This window comes from Acartia tonsa, chromosome 15, assembly GCF_053477335.1.
Source record: "Acartia tonsa isolate MP-2025a chromosome 15, ASM5347733v1, whole genome shotgun sequence".
NCBI classification, from domain to species: Eukaryota; Metazoa; Arthropoda; class Copepoda; order Calanoida; family Acartiidae; genus Acartia; species Acartia tonsa.
In genome coordinates this window covers 7,223,695-7,248,714 of record NC_137274.1, presented here as the reverse complement: position 1 = coordinate 7,248,714, position 25,020 = coordinate 7,223,695, and the positions used below count along the sequence as shown (strand labels likewise).

Here is a 25,020-nt window from a genome sequence, read left to right as displayed (position 1 = left end):
TTTTTCATAAAATTCACGGCCGGTTTTGGCCGGATCCGGCTCAAATTTTGCATGGAGTCATCCTTTGATATTCCCAACAGTTGATACTTGACTCAGCAAGATCCCAGAAAAGTGTGGTATATCTAGGGGAGGGGGGGTGTCCTACCCCCCAAGAAAATAGTTATAAACCTTCCCAGTACCTATGAGAAGCTACCCTGTAAAGGAATACCCGATCGGTTCAGCGGTTATCAAGATCCTTCTCTACAAACAAACAGACAGACAGACAGACAGACAAACAGACAGACATTGTTCTAATTTGTATTATAGATTATAATTATGTTCTATTTTAAGGTGTTATAACCTTGAAAAGGAGGGGCCAACCTCCAAAAAAGAGGAGCAACCTCTATAATTTTAGTTCTCTATACTACACATTGCGATCTTTAGACAAAGGTAAACCTCAATATCTAGGCTTGTATTTGAAGAAATGATGTATTTTTTTTTGCTTGAGCTCGGAAATAACTTAAATTTGCTTCTGTTAACTTCTAATGTGCATTTGGTAAGCACGTCTGGCTGTTTTGGAGGAGCGAAGCTACCCTATTTTTAAAAAATCTATAAATTATCATAATTTTAGTTAGGATTTTAGCAAAATCAACGTCTATGTAAATATTTTTTATATGCAAACAAAGTTTGTGTTAAAGAATATAGCGTCAGGTGCGCCCAGTTCGAGTCCCGGTATTTTTAGGTAGGCCTAGTATAAGTAAAATAGGACACTTATAATGCATGTTTTAAAGGGGGGAGGCGGATGTGACACTTTTTGAAACCAAAAGTAAAACGTGCATTATCTCGGCCCATAAAAAAGTTACAGCTCTAAAATTCGGCACAGCAGTTGCTTTTGTGGAGAACAAAATTGAACTGCGAAGAAACGGCGGCGGAACAGCCGCTCCCTCCGAAAACCGCTGTTTCCCGCCGAAATTTCTTTTGCCTTGACACTTTATGAGAAAAAAGTTTATGTCAGATGATTGAGAACTGTCTAATATGGTGAAAAAATGCAAAAAAAAATCGGCGGGAGCGGCGGTTCCGCCATTGTTTCTTCACAATTCAATATTGTTCTCCACAAAAGCAACTGCTGAGCTGAATTTTAGAGCTGTAACTCTTTTATGGGCTGAGATCATGCATGTTTTACTTTTGGTTTCAAAAAGTGGCACATCCGCCTCCCCCCTTTTTTACAGATATAAACAACAATAACCTAATTTTCAAAAAAAAACTTTGGATTTTGTGTTATTACCTTTATTCAAAGTCTAGCTATCTTCATTTAAATTTTGTATACAGAAATAAGAACTTGACATCATGTATTTTTTCTCTCTTGTGTTAACAAAAAAGCTAGGTAACTTTTAACAATTTATTTCTCTTGTGTTACACAAAAAAGCTACCTTTTTATGATTTTTTTTTACATATTTCTTCATGAAACTTCAATAGTTGCTAATATGAGTAAAAGGGGGACATAACTGAAGTCACCCCCCTGTCGCCAACCCCTAGCCCTCCGGGGATCAAAAAAAACCTATAAAATGAACCTAACCTTTATTTTCTCAGAAACTATTTGATCAATAGAGATGATTTCTTAAACTTAAGCTTTTATGCTTATAAACTAACTTAAAGTTTATAGGTCACTCCTCTGCCTCCAACCCCTAGCTCTCCGGGGCTCCAAAAAATCCTAGAAACCATTTGATCAATAGAGATAATTGCTTAAACTTAATCTAAAAAGCTAATAAACTAACTTCTAGTTTAGAAGTCACCCCACTGCCGCCAACCCCTAGCCCCCCGGGGCTCAAAAAAAAACCTAAAAATGAACCGAACCTTAATTTTCTTAGAAACCATTTGATCAATAGATCAATTAGATATTTTGGACTTCAGGTGTTATGGGAAAAAAAGAGTTGGGACTCTATACTTTGTTAATTAAAAATTTTGTTAAAGCAAAGCTACCCCCCTGCCACCAACACCTAGCCCTCCGGGCATAGGCGTCCAAGGGGGGGGGGGGGGGGGGGTAATGGGCCATTTGGCACCCCCAAACGATTTTGGGGGTGCCGTAGGCACCTCCAAAATTTTGTGAACAATACCCCCCCCCAAAAAAAATTATCCCTACCTTGGGGGTGCCGTAGGCACCCCTAACGATTTTGGGGGGGGTATTTACCCCCCCAAACGATTTTGGGGGGGTATTTACCCCCCAAACGATTTTGGGGGGGGGTAATTACCCCCCCCAAAATAAATGTTCTTAAAAAATTTTTTTTTGGGGGGGGGGGTATTTACCCCCCCCAAATTGAATTACTGTCCAACCAGTTAAAACAGTTCTTAACCATGATAACAAAAAATTTAATAGTTTGATCATGTTTTATTTGCTTGGGCCTTTATAAGGGCTAAAACCATCCCGGGGATCTATGATGTAATTGTAAAGCACTGAAGATTCCATAAAATAGATACCTACTTAACTAAATTAAATATTTCATTAAATAATGAAAAAGAATTTCTATAGGCGATTTCTTTTGGGAGGATGTCAGGGTGTCTCAAAACTAGTTATAAAACTTACCAGGACCTATAAGACGCTTCACTTTAAAGTAAAATCATATTGGTTCTTTGGTTAGTGAGTTAATTATTGTATTTTTATGTTCTAAAGAATGAGATACTACTATATATTTGAATAGTAGTGGCGCCCTTGGCATCTAAGAACTCGTGTTTTCTAAAGGGTAAAAAGGGAGGAGAAAAATAGCCTAAAACCACTCAAAGGATTGACCTATAATAGTGTGGAACCATCATGGGATCTATGTGAAGCTTTCCTAAAAAGGAGAACTCAGTATTAAAAGTAATGAAATCTGAACCTTACTTACTACTTTATGTTATAAGATATTACTTATTAACTTAATAGATTAGGTAGGTGCTTTTTTTACATAATTAAATTACCCCCCCCCCCCCCCCCATAACAGATTTGGGGGGAGTATTAACCCCCTCCCCCAACAGACTTTAGGGGGGGTAATTACCCCCCCCCAATCAAATTTTACCCCCGGGGTAAAAATTTTTGGGGGGGGGGGGTAAAAAAAAATTTCGGCGTGCTTCGCGCGCCATTTTACCCCCACCAAACACGAATTACCCCCCCCCCTAAAATTTTTTACCCCCCCAAAAAAAAGCTTAAAGCCCCTGCCTCCGGGGATCAAAAAAACCCATAAAATGAACCTAACCTTTATTTTCTCAGATTCTCAGATTTCTTAAAGTTTAAACTGAAACTATTATGCTTACAAACTAACTTATAGTTTAGAAGTCACCAGCCTGCCTCCGACCCCTAGCCCTTTGGGGCTCAAAAACCCTAAAAATTGACCTAACCTTATTTTTTTCAAAAACTATTTAATCAAGAGAGATTATTGCTTAAACTTAAGCTATAATGCAAATAAATTAACTTTTAGTTTAGTTGTCACCTCCCTGCCGCCAATCCCTAGCCCTCCAGGGCTCAAAAAACCCTAAATTGAACCTAACCTTAATTTTCTCAAAAACCATTTGATTTAATAGAGATAAATTTTTATGTGTATAAACTACTTTGTTTGGCAGAAATATGGTTATGAACTTAATTTTATTTTAGAAGTCACCCACCCCATAGCCACCTTGGGCTCAAAAACCCCCTAAAAAATATACTTTAGCTTAAATTTCTAGTAAATTTTTTTTAGTAGGCTTTCAGAGGAATAACCTAACCTCAGTTTTCTCAGGAACCACATTATTAAATGCAAATATTTTGGACTTCAGCTGTTATGGGAAAAAGAGTTTGGACTCTATACTTTGTTAATTAAAAATTTTGTTAAAGCAAAGCTTTTCTTTAATAAGGTTTGGTCTGTTAGGGTTAGCTTTTTTTCGTTAATTTAGACATATTATAATTGTCCTATTGATTTTAAACTTTGCATGATAATTTCTATAGCATTTAGGTACAATTTAAAAAACGTAGCTACTCTATAATCATTAACAGAAAGTCTAAATGTCCATTTAAAACATGCTGATTTTTAAAATTAAGGTTAGGTTATTTTTAGGGGTTTTTTGGAGCCCCGCAGGGCTAGGGGTTGGCGGCAGTGGGGTGACTTCTAAACTATAAGTTAGATTATAAGCATAAAAGCTTAAGTTTAAGAAATAATCTCTTTTGATCAAATAGTTTCTGAGAAAATTAAAGTTAGGTTCATTTTTAGGGTTTTTGAGCCCCGGAGGGCTAAGGGTTGGCGGCAGGGGGGTGACTTCTAAACTAAAAGTAAGTTTATAAGCATAAAAGCATAAGTTTAAGAAATCAACTCTTATTGATCAAATGGTTTCTGAGAAAATGAAGTTCATTTGTAGGGTTATTTGAGCCCCGGAACTTCTAAACTATAAGTTAGATTATAAGCATAAAAGCTTAAGTTTAAGAAATCATCTCTCTTGATTAAATAATTTCTGAAAAAAATAAGGTTAGGTCAATTTTTAGGGTTTTTTGAGTCCCGGAGGGCTAGGGGTTGGCGCAGGTGGGGTGACTTCTATACTAAAAGTTAGTTTATAAGCATTATAGATTAAGTTTAAGCAATTATCTCTATTGATCAAATGGTTTCTGAGAAAATTAGGGTTAGGTTCATTTTTAGGTTTTTTTTTGAGCCCTGGAGGGCTAGGGGTTGGCGGCAGGGGAGTAACTTCTAAACTAGAAGTTAGTTTATAACCATAAAAGCTTAAGTTTAAGAAATCATCTCTATTGGTCAAATGGTTTCTGAGAAAATAAAGGTTAGGTTCATTTTACGGAACCCCGGGGGGCTTGGGGTTGGCAGCAGGGGGGTGACTTCTAAACTAGAAGTTAGTTTATAACCATAAAAGCTTAAGTTTAAGAAATCATCAGTATTGGTCAAATGGTTTCTGAGAAAATAAAGGTTAGGTTCATTTTTAGGGTTTTTTGGAGCCCCAGAGGGCTAGTGGTTGGCGGCTGGGGGGTGACTTCTAGGCTAATAGCTAGATTATAACCATAAAAACTTAAGTTAAAGAAATCATCGCTTTTGGTCAAATGGTTTCTGAGAAAATTAAGGATAGGTTCATTGATTTTAGGGTTTTTTGGAGCCAGGGAGGGCTAGGGGTTGGCGGCATGGGAGTAACTTTTAAAATAGAAGTTAGTTTATAACCATAAAAGCTTAAGTTTAAGAAATCATCCCTATTGGTCAAATGGTTTCTGAGAAAATTAAGGCTAGGTTCATTTTTAGGGGGTTTTTGAGCCCTGGGTGGCTAGGGGGGGTGGGATTGACTTTAAAAACCATAAGATGTTCATACCCATAAAAGCTTAAGTCCAAAAAATTTACACGGTTTATCAAGTGGTTCCTGAGAAAACCCCCCCCCTGCATCAAAAAAGCTTCAGTAACGTCCCCCTTTAATATTCATTATACAAAAATAACTGCCTAAGTAAAAATAAGTAAAAAATATAAATCATTTTAAGGGGGGGGGAAGTTTGTACACTTATAGGAAATGAAATTCAGTACCAAAGTTTGGGAGGGTACTGTGGGCTTGTTTTTAAAGTTATCAACCTAATTCTTTTTGTAGGCTCTCTTATATGACTGGATATACACGTATTTCTTTGAAAATTGAATTTCGGCACTTTCCTTCTAGGGGCTTGTGGAGCAATAGACCCCCCAAAACACTAAAAATATGAGTTCTGAACTTATTTTTAAAGATATCAACCTGATTTTTTTTTATAATACTTTTTTAACATAACCGAATCAACGAACCATTACAGATTTCATTTTGGGACTTTCCTTCTAGGGGCTTGTGGAGCAATAGACCCCTCAAAACACTAAAAATATGAGTTCTGACCTTATTTTTAAAGATATCAACCTGATTTTTTTTTAATAATACTTTTTTAACATAACCGAATCAACGAACCATTACAGATTTCATTTTGGGACTTTCCTTCTAGGGGCTTGTGGAGCAATAGACCCCCCAAAACACTAAAAATATGAGTTCTGACCTTATTTTAAAGGATATCAACCTGATTTTTTTTATAATACTTTTTTAACATAACCGAATCAACAAACCATTACAGATTTCATTTTGGGACTTTCCTTCTAGGGGCTTGTGGAGCAATAGACCCCCCAAAACACTAAAAATATGAGTTCTGACCTTATTTTTAAAGATATCAACCTGATTTTTTTTTAATAATACTTTTTTAACATAACCGAATCAACGAACCATTACAGATTTCATTTTGGGACTTTCCTTCTAGGGGCTTGTGGAGCAATAGACCCCCCAAAACACTAAAAATATGAGTTCTGACCTTATTTTAAAGGATATCAACCTGATTTTTTTTATAATACTCTTTTAACATAACCGAATCAACAAACCATTACAGATTTCATTTTGGGACTTTCCTTCTAGGGCTTGTGGAGCAAAAGACCCCCAAAAACACTAAAAATATGAGTTCTGACCTTATTTCTAAAGATATCAACCTGATTTTTTTATAATACTTTTTTAACATAACCGAATCAAAGAACCATTACAGATTTCATTTTCGGACTTTCCTTCTAGGGTGTAGTGGAGCAAAAGACCCCTAAAACACTAAAAATATGAGTTCTGACCTTATTTTGAAAGATATCAACCTGATTTTTTTAACACTTTTTTAACATAACCAAACTTGGTAACTTTTACAGATTTCATTTGGGACTTTCCTTCTAGAAGCTAGTGGGGCAAAAGACATGCTGTATTTGTTGCAATTGAAAAACCAATCAATAACTAATAGTTTTCTTTTTTTACACTGAATACTTATTTTTTTTCAATTATGTAGATAGTTTTTGACTTTTTTAAATTTTTTAAAATTTGTTAGGATACATCATCATTTTTAGTCTTTGTACAGTATTTCTATACCAAGTATTATGAAACCTTAATCTAGTTGTCTTAATGTAATTTTTTTTAAGAATACTACATAATATTTGAATATGACTGTGAATTGATTCAAGCGCATTTTCATTGGACCCTAGAAGGAAATCAAAATCTGTAATGATTACATAGTTCATTTATGTAAAAATTTCACATTAAAAAAATATTTTTAGTGTTTTGCTTCACTAGCTTCTAGAAGGAAAGTCCCAAAATTAAATCTGTAAAAGTTACCAAGTTCAGTGTTAAAAAAGTGTTTTAAAAAAATCAGGTTGATATCTTTAAAAATAAGGTCAGAACTCATATTTTTAGTGTTTTGGGGGGTCTTTTGCTCCACTAGTCCCTAAAAGTAAAGTCCCAAAATGAAATCTGTAATGGTTCATTAAGTCAGTTGTTAAAAAAGTTTTCTTTAAAAAATCAGGTTGACATCTTTAGAAATAAGCTCAGAACTCCTATTTTTAGTGTTTTTTTGGAGTCTTTTGCTCCACTAGCTCTAGAAGGAAGGTCCCAAAATGAAGTCTGTATTGTTTTGTAGATTTGGTTATGTTAAAAAAGTATTATAAAAAAATCGGGTTAATATCTTTAAAAATAAGCTCAGAACTCATATATTTAGTGTTTTTGGGATCTTTGCTCCACTAGCCCCTAGAAGGAAAGTCCCAAAATGAAATCCGTAATGGTTTCTTAGTTCGGTTATGTTAAAAAAGTATTATTTTTAAAAAAACAGTTTGATATATTTAAAAATAAGCTCAGAACTCATATTTTTAGTGTTGGGGTCTTTTGCTCCACAAGCCCCTAGAAAGAGAGTCCTAAAATGAAATCTGTAATAGTACGTAGATTTTGGGGGTCTTGCTCCACAAGCCCCTAGAAGGAAAGTACCAAAATGAAATCCGTAATGGTTTCCTCAATTTTCTTTTAGTGTTTTTTTGGAGTCTTTTGCTCCACTAGCTCTAGAAGGAAAGTCCCAAAATGAAATCTGTAATGGTTCGTTGATTCGGTTATGTTAAAAAAGTATTATTGAAAAAAATCAGGTTGATATCTTTTAAAATAAGGTAAGAACTCATATTTTTAGTGTTTTGGGGGGTCTATTGCTCCACAAGCCCCTAGAAGGAAAGTCCCAAAATGAAATCTGTAATGGTTCGTTGATTCGGTTATGTTAAAAAAGTATTATAAAAAAAATCAGGTTGATATCTTAAAAAATAAGGTCAGAACTCATATTTTTAGTGTTTTTTGGGGTCTTTTGCTCCACAAGGCCCTAGAAGGAAAGTCCCAAAATGAAATCTGTAATAGTTCGTTGATTTGGTTATGTTAAAAAAGTATTATTAAAAAAATCAGGTTGATATCTTTAAAAATAAGGTCAGAACTCATATTTTTAGTGTTTTGGGGGGTCTATTGCTCCACTAGGCCCTAGAAGGAAAGTCCCAAAATGAAATCTGTAATGGTTCGTTGATTCGGTTATGTTAAAAAAAGTATTATTAAAAAAAATCAGGTTGATATCTTTAAAAATAAGGTCAGAACTCATATTTTTAGTGTTTTGGGGGGTCTATTGCTCCACTAGGCCCTAGAAGGAAAGTCCCAAAATGAAATCTGTAATGGTTCGTTGATTCGGTTATGTTAAAAAAGTATTATAAAAAAAAATCAGGTTGATATCTTTAAAAATAAGTTCAGAACTCATATTTTTAGTGTTTTGGGGGGTCTATTGCTCCACAAGCCCCTAGAAGGAAAGTGCCGAAATTCAATTTTCAAAGAAATACGTGTATATCCAGTCATATAAGAGAGCCTACAAAAAGAATTAGGTTGATAACTTTAAAAACAAGCCCACAGTACCCTCCCAAACTTTGGTACTGAATTTCATTTCCTATAAGTGTACAAACTTCCCCCCCCCTTAACCAATCAAATTGATCAAAATTCAGTTTTTAAAAAAAATTTTAAATACCTATTTCTTTTTCACAAAAAACTATAAAATTGCTTTAAGATTGTTAAGAAGGGGATTCTTTGACTTTCTTCAGCATAATATCTAATTCTAATAAAAATTAATTACCATTGTATTAGTATTAGTATGGCGCGAAGCGCCAAAAATTGTTATTAGTGATTTTTTGGCGCGTAGCGCCAAAAAATTTTTTTAACACCTAAATGCAGACCTATAAGAGGATATTTTTCTATAAGGAGGAGAGAAGCCACCTAGTGGAACTGAGGAGCTGAAAAGTACTGCATGTATGGACAGGATTGTATCTAATGATGTAGAAATGAGCTGGAGACAACTAACCAAGGTGATTGATGAATTAATTTGTAAATATGTCCCAAACAAAACCATTAAAACCAACAAACCAAGATGGATGACCAAAGAAATTATAACACTTGGCAGAAAAAAAGATCGGGCATACAAGAAATGGAAAAGAACCAAAAATCCTAGTGACAAAGAACGCTTTACCCAACTTTCCAAAGAATGTAAAAAAAAGATTAAAAGTGCTAAAAAAAAGCTTGAAGTAAAAATATCAAAAAGTAGTGGAAACAGTGGTCAAAGAAAATTCAATAGTTATGTGAAAAATAAAATGTCCTGTAAACCAAGTGTTGGCCCTCTTGTCCAAGATGATAAGATTATCACAGATAATGCTGAAATGGCCCAAACACTAAATGATCATTTTTGTAGTTCCTTTAATGATGACAATGACAATGGACCAAACATACCAAAACGAAACATGAATAGTGAATTATCTCATATAAATGTTAGATTACAAGATGTTATATCAAAAATTGACGAACTTAAAACTGGCAAGGCCCCAGGTCCTGACAAGATATCTGCAGAATTCTTAAAGAAAACTAAGAATCATATCGCCCGACCATTGCAAAAACTTTTTCAGGCTTCAATAAGTACAGGCAAAGTTCCACAACAATGGAAAGATGCAAAAGTAGCTGCTGTATTTAAAAAAGGATCACGAGGGAAGCCAGGCAATTATAGACAGATATCTCTCACCAGCCAGGTATGCAAACTTAATGAATCTATTATTCGTGACCACATGATAGATCACCTTATAATTAACAACCTAATCAAACCCTCTCAACATGGATTTATGCCCAAGAGATCCTGTCAAACAAATCTATTGGAATTTTTAGACAAAATTTTTGAAATGATTGATGAAGGAAACTCTGTTGATATTGTGTATCTGGACTTTAGCCGAGCCTTTGACAAAGTTCCACACAACAAGCTAATACAGAAACTGGAAGCACATGGAATAACTGGATCTGTACAAGAATGGATAAAATCTTGGCTTAAAGACAGAACTCAGTGGGTTGAAATACAAGGAGCGAAGTCAAGGCCAGGTAAGGTCAGGTCAGGTGTCCCACAAGGTAGTATACTTGGGCCAGTTCTCTTTGTAATATATATCAATGACCTTGATGATGATATCATAATTGACATATTAAGAAAGTTTGCTGATGATACCAAGCAAGCAATCAAGATAAGAAACCAAGCAGATGCAGACTCATTCCAAGTTTCATTAAATAAGCTTCTTGATTGGAGCAAAACTTGGGGAATGTTATTTAATATTGACAAATGCAAAATTCTCCATTGTGGCAGGAATAACCCAAAAAATGAATATTACATGGATAATATTAAACTTGGAACAGTTGATTCTGAACGAGATATTGGAATAAGAATAACTTCCAACCTTAAGCCATCAAGCCACTGTAATGAAATTGTCAACAAAGCTAAAGCTGTTTTAAACCAAATATCAAGGTCATTTCACTACAGAGATAAACATGTTTTTATAAGGCTGTACAAACAATATGTGAGACCACATCTGGAGTTTTCTTCATCTGTCTGGAACCCCTGGAACCTTACAGACATTAAAAACATCGAAGCTGTCCAAATCAAAGCAGTTAAAATGGTCTCTGGTCTGAAATCACAAGATTACCATGAACGTTTAAAAGAGCTTGATTTGTGGACTCTTGAAAAAAGGAGAAATTTTGCTGATCTTGTCCAGTGCTACAAAATTCTTCATAACATTGGAAATGTTAAATGTGGACTTGAAACTGTAAATGTTTCTCAAAACAGAGTCACAACAAGACAAACCTTTGGTATTCTTAACAAAAAGAAAGGAAGGGCTAATTCTGACATCAGACTAAACTTCTTTTCCTTCAGAATTGTCGACCCATGGAATAGTTTACCAAGTGATATCAAACATGCCACATCAGTGGCCAGCTTCAGATCAAAATTGAAAAAATATATGAATTAGCAAAAGATAACAAAATTATCAGTACCAACATCTTCAACTCACTACACCAGTAGAAAATGAAGATTAACAAGCCAAGTATCAAGTAAGCCGTTAGCCGATACTTTTCCAACTTTTTGTTCGATTTAGGGAAAATAGACCTACCAAGGATTACTCATGCAAAATTTCAGATGGAAATTCGAATTCTAAGTGCCATTTGCTCACTGATTACGAGATGGTTGCATTAAAAAACCCCCCCTTTAATAGGTAGGTAGTTACTTAATTTTTAAGTTTTACCTATTTTCAAATTTTAGCCCCCAACACCCCCTGGACGTCCTTGGATTGAAACAGACCTATAGCATAGATGAATATACAGATAACTGCCTCCCCCCTTTTCCAAGTCCCTTTTTCGTCTGCTACCAAATTGTTTTCCGCTACATGGCTGTGTTAATATTCCTGACACTATTGGTTGATATTCAAAGACCCAATTGAGAGTCGGCACAAGGTCCTTGGGATGAGGACATACAGATATTTATATTAAACATCTTCTCCCTAAAGTTCCTTACTCTAATGATTAAACCCGCGACCGTGGCTCAACGCGTGGCGCATCTGCTTGTCATTGGGAAGGTGATAGGTTCGAATCTCGGTCCGGCACTGAGTCATAACTAAAGACGTTAAAAATGGTTCCCACTGCTACTATGTCAGATGCGCGACGTAAATAGTAAGAGTGAGGGGAATGCCTTGGCCCACAAACAGGCGCATCTCATTACCATGCACAGTTGGGACTTCTCAGACAAAGGACGTGCGTCACAGAGAGTTGGTTGTCTGTTGAATGTTACTTAACCTAATATCCTTGGGTGTTACGAGTATCGATCCCATTACTCGTGGATGATGATATGGATTTTCAAGATGACCACTTAAAAACGAAGGAGAATCCCGCCCTTACGAGGTATTGGTACTCTAATGATAAAATAATGAATAATATTTGTTTTCCTTGGCTAGATACATGAGACTCAACCACACCACTTGGTCAGGCTTAGCTCGTTCCTTCCTAAATTAAAGAATAGTAGATCGTATTATTAACAGGCTTCCGCGGATATAAAATGAACAATTATAAGATTAACACCAGTTTTTTTTATATAGTTTTTTCGTATTGATGAGAACCGGTCCTAATCCACCAGACTTGAATGAATACGAAAAAAACAAGATTAATTTTCATGAAAACTGATGCCTTTTGAAATAAAAAAATAAATGACTGTTCTTTTGTTTGGTTATTCCCAGGGAGGAAGGGAGGGGACAATGGATAGAATATTCATATTTTAGGAGTCTCAGACTTTGGGGACTGGCTTAAAGGGAATGTGCATGAATTTAGCAGTTTCTGACTGACTTTGGGGACTAAAATATGAATGACGTCACGAGAAATCATGCAACATGACGGGGCATTCTTATGCTAACTAGCGCAATAATAAAAATGTAAACAATAAACAAACAGACAGAAAATTTTTACTTTAATGTTTAATTGTTTTAAAATCATAATGAAAAAATAATTATGGAATATTTGTTTGCAGTTATGATAATAGAAATTATTGTATTTATTTTTTTAAAATTAATAATTAAATTGCTTTTAGATATCTTTCTTTAATAAAATTTAAAATAAATGAGTTATAAAGTAGCTACGCTAATAGAATATATTTTCTGCTGTTGATTATAGCTCAGTGTATGGCAATATTAGAAAGAAATACATACACAAACAAGCGTCTCAATATACACACACATTTCTGAATAAAAATTTAGTGACACGTGGCGATTTTTGGTTTCCTTTTTCAAATGTTTTATTGACAAGATATAATATAATATTTGTATCCTTTTATATATAGTAATACGTTTTTTGTATGTTGATATAGTTCTCCATTTTAGAGGGCATTACATTACAAGATAAAATTTAGTCTAGTGATGATTTTATAAAAATTTTAAAAGCGAAGCTTTTTATAATTTAAGGGTCGGTCTGTCCGTACGTCTGTCCATTACGGTTAGCTCATTTTGTTAAATTAAACAGATTAGAATTGTCCTATCAATTTCAAACTTTACATGATGATTTCTATAACAATTAGGTATGACTTGGAAAACGAAGCAACTCTATAAGAATCTTTAATATTTTTCAGATAAAATCTTGTATAAAATGCAAACAAGCAGAAACTGTGATACTGCCTAGGTTTCCAGGAGAACAACAAAATGGTTACGGTATATATACATTTTTTATCAAAACAAAGTTGACAACTACCAAAGCATAGAAATTTAAATATTATGAAAATATGTTGTAATTAATGGAATGTTAGGAAGGGAAAGACATACAGATTGACATTTTAATCATACTGTACCTTTGCCACTAATTATTAACAGTTAAAAGATTGCTTTTCGGTTATCATTTCATTCTTATTAGGTACCTAATTTTGAGAAAAGTAAGGGAATAGTGAATAGTCCCTTACGTAACATCGCCCCATATGGGGCTATTCTTCGTATTTTAAAATGGCTTTTTATAGGTTATTTTAGGTTAGGCTAGGTTAGGTTAGGTTATATTTGGTTAGATGATAGCCCCACAGGGTTAGTTAATGGCCCGTTGGGTTAGAGCCTCCCACAGGGGCTATAAATAGGAAAAAAGCTGCTGTGAAAAATACGAAGAATCGCCCCATATGGTGCGATGTTACAAAAGGGACTATATCCAAAAGTAATTTCCAGTTATGGTTTTTAAAAGCGAAGCTTTTCTATAATTAGGGTCGGTCCGTACGTCCGTCCGTCCGTCCGTCCGAGATAGATAGCTTTTATTCGTTAATTTAGGCATGTTAGAATTGTCCTATCGATTTCAAACTTTGCATGATGATTCCTGTAGTAGTAAGGTACGATTTAGAAAGCGTAGGAACTCTATAATCATTACCAGAATGTCCGTACGTCCATTTTAAACATGTTGATTTTTCTACTTCTTAACAAAAAATTTTTATGTGATCTAATTATCCGTTTGATCTGATTTTTGGTATATTGATTCCTGGAACAACAAAGAACAATATTATAAGTGAAGAAACTCTATAATCAAGTCCTAAAAGTGTAAGTATGTTCATAAACATTATGCTGTATCAAGCAGTTTTTCAACAAATTTACTTACAATTTTGCTTCGAATCTTATACTTCTATATTCTGATTATTCAGTTCAGACACTATACAAGTGTTAATGTCCGTTTGTCCTACCGTTTCAGTGCTTCGCTTTTATGGATGTTGTCATCCTTGTTTAACTAGGTAGCAGTAGGTAATAATTTCATTGGTATTTATATTAGTTCCGAATTAATATTTTTGCCTTTCAGTAAGCCTATAAATACTAAAAAAAATATTTATTTCAGGTGACTAACAAAGAGAAAATTAGCTTTCCTGAAAGAAGATGTTATTGATATGGTGCAAACGTGCAAGAAAGAATTTAAGTTACATCACGGAGGGTATCTGCAGCGTGTAGGGGTGGTCCCTAGTTTGACATTTACATAATTTTTTTTTTTTGAAGCGAAGCTTTTCTATGATTACGGTCGGTCCGTCCGTACGTCCGTCCGTACCTCAGTCACAGAGAGTTAGCTCTTTTCGTTAATTTAAACAGGTTAGAATTGTCCTATCGATTCCAAACTTTGCATGATGATTCCTGTAATAGTTAGGTACAATTTAGAAAGCCTAGCAACCCTATAATTAATACCAGAATGTCCGTACATCCATTTGAAACATGTCGATTTTTAACTTTTTTGATAACAAATTATTAGATTCCTCAGATTTTTTGAAAACTGATTCCTATTACAACAAGGTACAATGTTATAAGCAAAGCATCTCTATAAACAAGTCCTAAAAATTTAAGTATGTCCTTAAACAGTATAATCTATTTATGCAGTTTTGCAACAAATTTACTTACAATATTGTTTGTACTGAAGCATTAATATTCTGCTAATTCAGTTCTGACAATCTACAAGTGTTAATATTCGTTTGTCCTTCCATTTCAGAGCTTCGCTTTTATGGATGTTGTCATCCTTGTTTAATTTTATTTAAAAGGGGGCCATTTAGAAGTTTATTTTACTTTTATCAATTTGTTTTATCTGATACTTTCCAAAATATGTTTTATTAATACTTTATCAATAAAAAGTAAATTTTTTGTAACTAGACCAAATATAATTAAGAATTAGAACCATAAATCTAAACACAAAACTAAAAATATCCTTGAGACATTCTATTCTGCAACCTTTTTTATTCATAAACATTTTTAATCAAGTTATTTTGTTTATACCTAGTGTGTGTAACTGTGTAGGTACGTCTTAAACTGACAATTTTTTTAGATTTTAAAAAGTTAATCTAATTGATTTTTTTTTTATTATTTTGTTGTAATTAAATCAGGGTAGCCCCTTTCGTGACAACACCCCTTAAGGGGAGTTTCTTTGTATTTTCACAGTAGCTTTTCTCCTATTTCCAGCCCCAAGCAATTTTTAAAATACGACGAATCGCCCCTTAAGGGGTGTTGCCACGAATGGGACTATACCCATAAATCATTTTTGATTCAATTGTTTTATATTTACCTAACAATTCTATTGTGATATGATATATACATTATACATATATGTATTATTTAAGTAGATTTTGTTGTTATTTTAATAATTTTTAATACAATTGTTTTAACTGATTCTTGTTTATTATTTATAACGATTTAGAAACCATAAAAACTCAATTGTTACTAGAAAATCCGTACGTCCATTTATACCATGCTCATACACATATAGTAAGCTGCGCTAATATCCAATAAAAAGTAGTAAGTTTTGTTTATATATAGCTTAAGAATTTGGTTACCGATCCGATTAAGTTCTACATTTTAGGGAAGATGCATAAAGGTCCTGAAATCCTTTTAGACTGTTTTTATCATTAAAATCTTAAGATGGTTTTATGCTATTTTTCTACGCTAAATTCTAAAACTAATATTCTTTAGTAAATGAATTGCTACCAAGTTCTTTATCTTGATAATCAGAGGCTTTTAGTAAAGTAGAATTTGGGGGATGGTGCATTTTGAATTAAAATTAATTAAAAAATGAATAAATTTCCAATAAAAGTTGCACTATCAGAAATACTCGTTTTATCTGGAATTATCTGGTTTTTCAACCTTAAAGTGTCACAACTATAAAATTGAATTAATTGCCCATTGTCCCCTCCCTTCCTCCCTGGGTTATTCCACACACACACAGACAAACTTTTTGGGTACCTATATAAAATAAGTCCCCAGGGCCATAGAAATTACGAGGAAGCATTTGAAAAATTGGTGGAAAAAGTGAACACTAGAAGCTTTTTTGAACCTTTTTCTAAATAGACATAAAAAATCACAAAGTCTTTTTTATATAGGTATATGTTTTTTGAAGCATAACAGACGGACAAATTATAAACGAAATGTTAGTCAGGATAAGTAATAAAGTATGAAATCTACAAAAAAAAATATAGCCATCCACTTTGAATGGCAGCCGAGAAAACCACGTTTCCTTACAGATCGGATGGACGGACGAACAGACGGGCTAACAGAATATAGTTAAAGAGTAGCTATTGTATAGTAAAGTCAGAACCGGTTCTAATCCAGTGAAAATTAAGTGGATTGGAAGCTTTCAACGAGCATTAAAATAATAAAAAATATAGGATCAAAGGCAGTTTTGTCTGATCCAAAGGGTCAAAAGCCCGGGCTAACATTAACAAAAGTATTAATATTATGATTTTTATTTCAATATTCGTGGAAAATTACCTCAAAGACTTAACAGCTCCACACAGATATGCTTCTATTGTTTCCATTTCTCCACTTCAATAAAAAATAAGAATAATTAGCCAGGGATCTAAAGAGATAAGACAATGGCCGCCCTTTTTTTTAAAGATACCAAAACTTAGGATAATAAGTGACACAACCAAAAAGATTTTACCCAATTATCTCTAAAACTAATGGAGTAGCACCCAAAATAAAATTGATGGTATGTCGTGTGACGAGTCACCACACCCCCCCCCCCTCCACCCCTTTATATACATCCCCAATGATGTTATACAAAATTAACTCTTCTGTAAATTAAATTAGTTGTTGATCAACTTTAAACACGAAACTTAATAAACCAACCAATCAAACTTTACTTTAATAAGTCTCCAAAGTTGTTAAGCCAACGATTAAGAAAACATTATTGTAAAACTTTGGGGACTAGTGTAATAAACAGCCCTTGTCCCCCTGTTTCTCTCTGATAATAAGCGCTTATTAGTAGCGAAGCTACTCTATAATTTACTTTGTCCGTCAGTCAGTCGGAAACAAGATGGGGGAAATGAGATTTATTCGGCTGCTATTTAAGGATGGGGGGAAAAGTTTTCAGAACTCTTTATTTTTTTCCCATACTCACATATTACTCCTCCAACCCCTCCCTCCCCATTTAGTATGTGATCCCGTGCAGAATATACACCCCAGGTCACCACGTTTTCTAAATTAAGAATTAGGGTTGAGATTTTGCCGGATATCCGGCCATTTTCAATATCCAGCCGGGTACCAGATATTGAATTTATCCGAATACCGAATATCCAGCTGATTTCTAATGTTGGATTTCTTGTAATTTGCCGACGCTGGCCAGATATCCGGCCGGATACCGGATATCCAGCGTTGGCCATACGTCCGGCCGGTTACTGGATATCCGGCATTAAAAATCAGCCGTAAATCCGGCATCCGGTCAAAAAAAAGTATCCAGTCCAACCCTATTAAGAATATTACCTTCTTTCAACAAGATCAACTAACTCCAAAGGATTCACCTCCCTAGCAAGCTCTTCCCATTGTAGATACCTATGAAACAAGGGGTTTTGTTTTATGGATTGATTAGCCATAGTTTCTTAGAGTTTGAATCTAAGACTCCTGAAGTATGTTGAGACACTTTTTTATAGCAACCAGGGCCAGCCTAAGCTCCACGTTCAAGTATGACTTGACACGCTGTCTCATGAGAGCTCCTCGTAATTACCCAACCCACGCCGATTTTGAGTATGGCAGGTGTCCCAGACTAAGTCACCTTAATGAATGACACTCTCCTCAGAGGAGCCTGATATTAAAGTAATGAAACGAGGAGTTATGCAATTTAGCAAGGTGCTGGAAGTTCGTAAACAAAGCAAAAAATGGATTAAAAATTGAGCTAGAATATTTTAAAACTTGATACATTAGCCTAGTCCAATAGGTACTATCTACATCTTTATAAAAAAAAATCAATATTATCTTTAGGTTAGGTTAGGTAAGAAAAACCCTTTGGAAATGGGTTTTTTAGGCCTAATTTGGTCTATTTTGATTTAGAAACTTTTATTTTTCTTAATTTTTTTTTCTTGAATACACTGTCTATTCATAAACAAATAAGTACCTTTTTAATATTATTCAGCAAGTCGGGGACAAATGAAACACGAGGTTTTGTAATAAATAAACATAGAAGCGAAGCTCTCAAACGGTAGGACAAACGAACATTAGCTATTGAAAAGTTTCAGAACTTAATAAAAACTTCATTATAGAGATGCTTCGCTTAAACGTTATATTGTAAATTGGCTATAATACGATGCTATATATTATTTTTCAATATTATGTGACTGAGAACCGGTTTCAATCCAGCGGATATTTATCAGTTTCGTAGCCATACTGGAAAAGGGATAGTTGCACGAAGTGCATTTAGCGAGTTTTGGGTACTTGTAAATGTGAACCTTTAAATGTTTTTGTAGAAATATATATAGGTTAGCCATGAAGGTTTTAAATTAAAAATTAACTTTTACCAGACAATTTTTTAGTTTTGTTCAAAAATGTCCAATTTGTGTAGGTAATAGAGTTACGATTTCAGTCTTGATATTTTTAATACCACATGGTAGAAAATTGAAATTCTTTCAAATACATAGTTCAAACCAATTAAAAAAGAAAAGAAAAATGTGGTTCACTAAATACAAGTTTAAATGAATTTCGTGCAACTACCCTTTCTGTAGATTACAATTAGTGGTTGAAACGTTTGAATACGCAACGTAATAAACCAACCAATCAAAATTCACCAAAGTCACCAAAATTAATAAGCCAACGAATAAGAAAACGTTATTATAAAACTTTGGGGACTAAGTAATGTAACTAACACCCCATTATCCCCTCTCTCTGTGTACCTACTAGGGTTGGGCCGAATATCCGGTTTGGCCGGATACCGTATATTGAAACTAATAATAATCCGGATACTAGATATCCGGATTATTTCTTATGCCAGATATCCGATAATTTGCCAAATATCCAACCGGATATCCGGCATTAGAAATCAGCATGATATCTGGCCAAAAAAAAGTTTCCAGCCCAAACCTAGTACCTACCTATCTGATTTTTTAGAAGTTGAAGTGATAACACTCGTGGCGGCGCCACTGGATCCAGAGGACTGGCCAGGAGGTGTGGAGGCTGCAGCACCACTGCTGGGCTTAGAACCAACAACCACAGACTTCTTCATCAATAGGTTAGAGCCGGACGTAGACTGAACAAAAATTCAAATTCATCTTGGACAAAACCGGTTTTAGATACAAAACATGAAATGGGTGGGTGTGAAACTAAAACTTCCTAAGTCATAGGAACTCAACTAAAAAAAAAAGAGTTACAGCACTAAAATATGGCGCGGAAGTTGCTTTCAAGAGGTACAATGTGGAACTGTGAAGAAACGGCGGCGGAACCGCCGCTCTCGCCGAGAATTTATGCCTTTTCTTGGCAAATCAAACAATTTTGAATCATCTAAGACAAACTTTTTTTTTACCATAAAATTTTTCTTACATTTCACTTGATTTCTTTTTATATTAGGTAAGAGAAATATTAAGTGAAAATTTAAGGGAAATTTTATGGACCAACAAATATAAAAATAGCCAAAAACCTGCTAAAAAGCAGTCTGACCGCCATGGACAGTCTATTTATAATATTCATTAGTATGGAAATTTTGACAAAAAGTTTCAGTCGTGTATCTTCAATAGGAGCCGAGAAAATCACGTTTCCCACTTTTGATCTCAGCTGGACAGACGGACGGACATTTGGAATTATAGGGTAACTTCGCTACTACAAAAATAAGTTCTCACATGATTCAATTTAGTAAGAAAAGGCAAAAAAAATATAGGCAAAAACCATGTAATGCAAGATTTAAAATAGATGGGACGATTCTACCCACCTGAATTAGTTGAGGCCCTGAATGTGGTGCTGCGGCTCCAGCCTGGCCTCTCTCTCCTTTCCCGCCTCCACTCCCTCCCTTCCCACCTGCAACAAGGAAATATTATATTCAGTAGTAGTGGTAAAGCACTGAGTTACGGTAGTGAGAGTTCGAGGTTAAGTCCCCATGTGGCAATTCGAATTTCTCAGTTGTTATACATTCACGCAGCTTCCTCTGGTTGTGTAAGAAGGGAGATTATTGAGTGGTTTGGATACTTAATAGTCACGTACATAACATCTGTACAACCCTTATTCCAAGCTCCTCTGTGGAGAGCGTCATTCATTACGATGACTTAATTTGGGACACCTGCCATACTCGGCGAGGGTGAGGTAATAACGAGTAGCTCCTTTGAGACAGCGGGTCAAGTCATAATGTACTTGAGCGTGGAGCTTGAGCTGGCCCTAGTGGCTATACAAAAGTGTCTCGTCCTTCTCCATGACTACTTAGGTCGGCCAAACACTAAGAAACAATGGCTACACACACACACAGATAGTGTCACCTCTGAGTAGTTGCTATACAGGCATCTAAGGGGATAAGACTATGAAGGTAACAAATAAAAATAATTTGTATAAAAACAAGGATGACACCATCCATAAAAGCGAAGCACTGAAACGGTAGGACAAACGGACATTAACACTTGTATAGTATCTGAACTGAATAATCAGAATTTAAAAATATAAGAGCCGAAGCAAAAGTGTAAGTAAATTTGTTGAAAAACTGCTGGATACAGGATAATTTTTATGGACATACTTATATCTTTAGGACTTGATTATAGAGTTGCTTCGCTTATAATATTGTTCTTTGTTGTCCCAGGAATCAATATATCAAAAAAATCAGATCAAACGGATAATTAGATCACATAAAAATTTGTTGTTAAAAAAGTAGAAAAATCAACATGTTTAAAATGGATGTACGGACATTCTGGTAATGATTATAGAGTTGCTACGCTTTCTAAATCGTACCTAACTACTACAGGAATCATCATGCAAAGTTTGAAATCGATAGGACATTTCTAACATGCCTAAATTAACGAATATATAAAAGCTATCTATCTCGGACGGACGAACCTACCCTAATTATAGAAAAGCTTCGCTTTTAAATCATCTAGGTACCTAAGCATTTATTAAATAGTAACACAGATATCCTAAGAAAATATTGAAATAGAAAAAAAACATTTTATTGATAAAAAATCCTACCTAGGTACCTACCTATTTTATCAAAAAGATTCATATAGATTCACAGGAATCTGAAGGGGTAAGACAATAGCCGATATATGTACATACTCAATAATAATACACAAAATTACCCCTTCTCTAGATTACAATTCGAGGTTGAAACGTTTGGACATTGAACTTGCTGATAAAACAAAATTCAAAATTTAACAAAAGTCCCCAAAGATGTAAAGCAACGAATAAGAAAACGATATTGTAAAACTTTTGGGACCAGAATAATAATATCCCTTTCCTTTCGGCATAAATCTCGTCAAGTTTTAACACATCAAAATACGACTAATGTCAACAAAACTAATCTCATATGGTTGTTTTATATACCTATTAATAGCCTTTTGATTGTAAGACCTTTGTCTGGAAGTCCTAACTGTGCATTGTACTGATTTGCACCTGTTTATGAGCCAATAAGGCATTCCCCCATCTCTAACTATTAATGCAATAATGCCAGACATAGCAGCAGAAGGGGATTATGTAAAGAAAACGAAGTAGCAGGTTTCGTCGAATTTACCCAGTAGCCTTTCTCCTATTTCTAGCTCCTGCGAATGGCTCTAACCGTGCGCGGGCAATCATTAACATTTACCTTACCTAACCTAAAATAAACTATCAAAAGCTACTGTGAAAATACAACATAAACCCGCTACTTCGTTTTCTTTCCATTATCCGCAGAAGGTACCATTATTTTGACGTCTCTAGTATGACTGTATAACCTACCTAAAGCTATGAAGTCGAAGACCGCGGCCCCCTTCCCCTTCCCTCGTCCCGACATATTCCCACTAATTTGAAAACAATTAGGGTGCACAAATAATCTGAAAATAAAATTTAAAATCTGTTTAAAAATGCTTCATAAAAATACAATGTCATTGTAAATACTGGACATTTGAAATATGTATATGTATAGGTACAAAGGTAAGGATATAACCTTATAATAAACTTAAAGTAACAGGATGTCTGTCTGTTAGTATCGAAGGATGTCGCTAACTGCTGAATCGATATATGTCCAAATTAGTCAATTAAAACAAATCCTATGTCAATTCTGTTAATAAAGGTCCAAATCAAGAATTTTTTTTCTTAAATAAAGGATATTTAATACCTATAAGTTTTATTTTGCATGCAACTGGCTGTAGAAAAAGAATAAATGTTAAAAAGTTCAAACTATTTGAATTTAGGAGTATCATGACGTACGAAGTATTACAATACCTGCTTCTTTCAGGGAGGATACTTTTAATAATTTTTTCCCTAAAATTTATACCTAAGTTACTAAGTATAAAAATGAATTAAACAAATAAGATGGTTTGATATGAAAAACTAAAAAGATAGCCAAAAACCTGCTAAACAGCCGTACGGCCGTCATATATGGATGTTTTATTTTAATAATAGGAATATTGTCAAAAAGCTATTTTCAACCATATAAAAATCTTAAATAGCAGCCGAAAATTTCACATTCCCCCCATAAAGTTACAGACTGACGGACAGACTGACAAAGTGAATTATAGATTTGTTTGTTTTTAATTTCGCGGATTTTTAAATTGAAAATTGGAAGACTTTTTTCTCACAAAAGAAAAAATCAGGGATCGATCTAAGACAATGGCTGTGTAAATTAATATACATTCCCTATGCCAATACACAAAATTACCCCTTCTGTAGATTATAATTGGTGATTGAAACGTTTTTTGACACTCAACTTAATAAACCAAAACCAATCAAAATTCTTGAAAAGTCCCCAAGGTTATTAATCCAAGAAACGTAATTATAAAACTTTGGGGACTAGTGTAATAAATAGCCCATTGTCCCCTCTGTAAATGTCACCCAAATAAAATATTATAATTATAATAATAGATAAATAAATACAATAATATCATCTAAATAAACTAATAAACGGCGGCGAAAATGTTTTTGTTTTTCATAAAGTAGAAAACATTCAGCGGCATTCTGCGCTTTTATTGGTCAAAATCTACATAGACAAAATTTCCCGATTTATAATGTATCGATTTTTCGTAAAAATAAGGCTAAAACGACCTAATGTTACTTAATACAAAGAAAAAAAATATATATATATATTAAATTTAGTATACAGTACCTATATTATAGAACAGAATTATTAGTTTTTGTCATTATAGCGTAATTAGTTTTCAAATATGGCTTTAAAACAGATTATTATAATGTGGATTATTATACTGGTTCTAAGCAATACTGAAAAATCATGCATAGCTATACGTATTACAGACAATTTTCCACGAATATTAAATAAAAAATATTAGTATTAATAACATTTTTTAGCCCGGGCCTTCGGCTCTTTAGTCTTAAAGAAGCTGAAAAATCTTTAAATTTTTAATTTTAATATCCGCAGAAAGCTGTCTGTAATACACTACGATAAAAACTATTCCCGTACATTACTTCAAAACTGATTATTATCTTGTATATTATAACAAGTTCTTTGATAAACTGAAAAATCATGTATATCATCGAGGCACAGACAATTTCTTTAAATAAAAAATCTTAATATTAATAACAGTTTTGTGAGCCCGGGCCTTCAGCCTCTTGGGCCTAAGCAAAACTGGGTCTAATATTAATTGTAATTTCTTATTTTAATATCCGCAGAAAACTGTCTGTAATACGAAACAATAAATAACTATTCATGTATGGCTTCGAAGCCGATTTATATCTACTGAATTAAAATTGGTTCTAAGCCATACTAGAATATCATGTATAACAAAAAAAAATTAATAAAAAAAACAAATTAGTCTATTTATTTCTTTTCTGCTAAAATATTTTTTCTTTTTAAAACATCCAAAAAAAATGCATAAATGTGAATATTAAGAAAATTGTGGTACTTTGCAAATTTTCTAAATTAACACAATTTTAGGCTGAAACATTTGGGGGCAGTTTTTAAAGGTTTTGTATGGTTTGCATAATGATTACTGTAGTAATTAGGTATGATTTAGAATGCGTAGCAACTCTATAATTGTTTTCAGAATGGTTGTATGTCCATTTTAAATAGGTTGATTTTAACTTTTTTAACAACAAATTTTTATGTGATAAAATTATTCTATTCATCTGACTTTTGGAATACTGACTCCTAGGACAATAAAGTACAATAATATAAGCGAAGTATCTCCATAATCTAAACCTAATAATGGAAGTATGTCTTTTAAAAATATTCTGTATTTTAGCAGTTTTAAAGATATTTACACACAGTTTTGCTTTGACTTTCATACATTTATATTCTTTTTTTTTCAGTTCTGACACTCTACAGGTGTTCATGTTTGTTTGTCCTACTGTTTCAGAGCTATACTTTAGCTATAGATGTTGGCATCCTTAAGCTACTCTACAACTTAATATTTTAAACTGTTTGTCCATTACACTATCAAAGATAATTTATGAGCTATTTACCTTACCCAAATTAGATCTTTTCTACTATATTTGATAAAATTGGATAGCTAAAAAAATAGATAAAAGG

At 33.9% G+C, this 25,020-nt stretch overlaps 1 protein-coding gene across 1 annotated transcript in view; it reads right to left on the bottom strand.

Moving 5' to 3' along the window:
- LOC145307582 (integrator complex subunit 1-like) overlaps positions 1–22,365 on the bottom strand; it is a 56,041-nt gene extending 33,676 nt beyond the window's left edge. Inside the window, exons 1-6 of the mRNA XM_080150036.1 lie at positions 22,275–22,365; positions 20,296–20,381; positions 19,466–19,620; positions 17,868–17,936; positions 16,875–16,928; positions 12,080–12,135 (exon numbers count right to left, since the gene is read on the bottom strand). Of these exons, the coding sequence (XP_080006162.1) occupies positions 12,080–12,135; positions 16,875–16,928; positions 17,868–17,936; positions 19,466–19,620; positions 20,296–20,381; positions 22,275–22,329 (475 nt within the window). The 5' untranslated portion in view covers positions 22,330–22,365. The remainder of the gene's footprint in view (positions 1–12,079; positions 12,136–16,874; positions 16,929–17,867; positions 17,937–19,465; positions 19,621–20,295; positions 20,382–22,274) is intronic.
- Between the last annotated feature and the right edge of the window lie 2,655 nt (positions 22,366–25,020).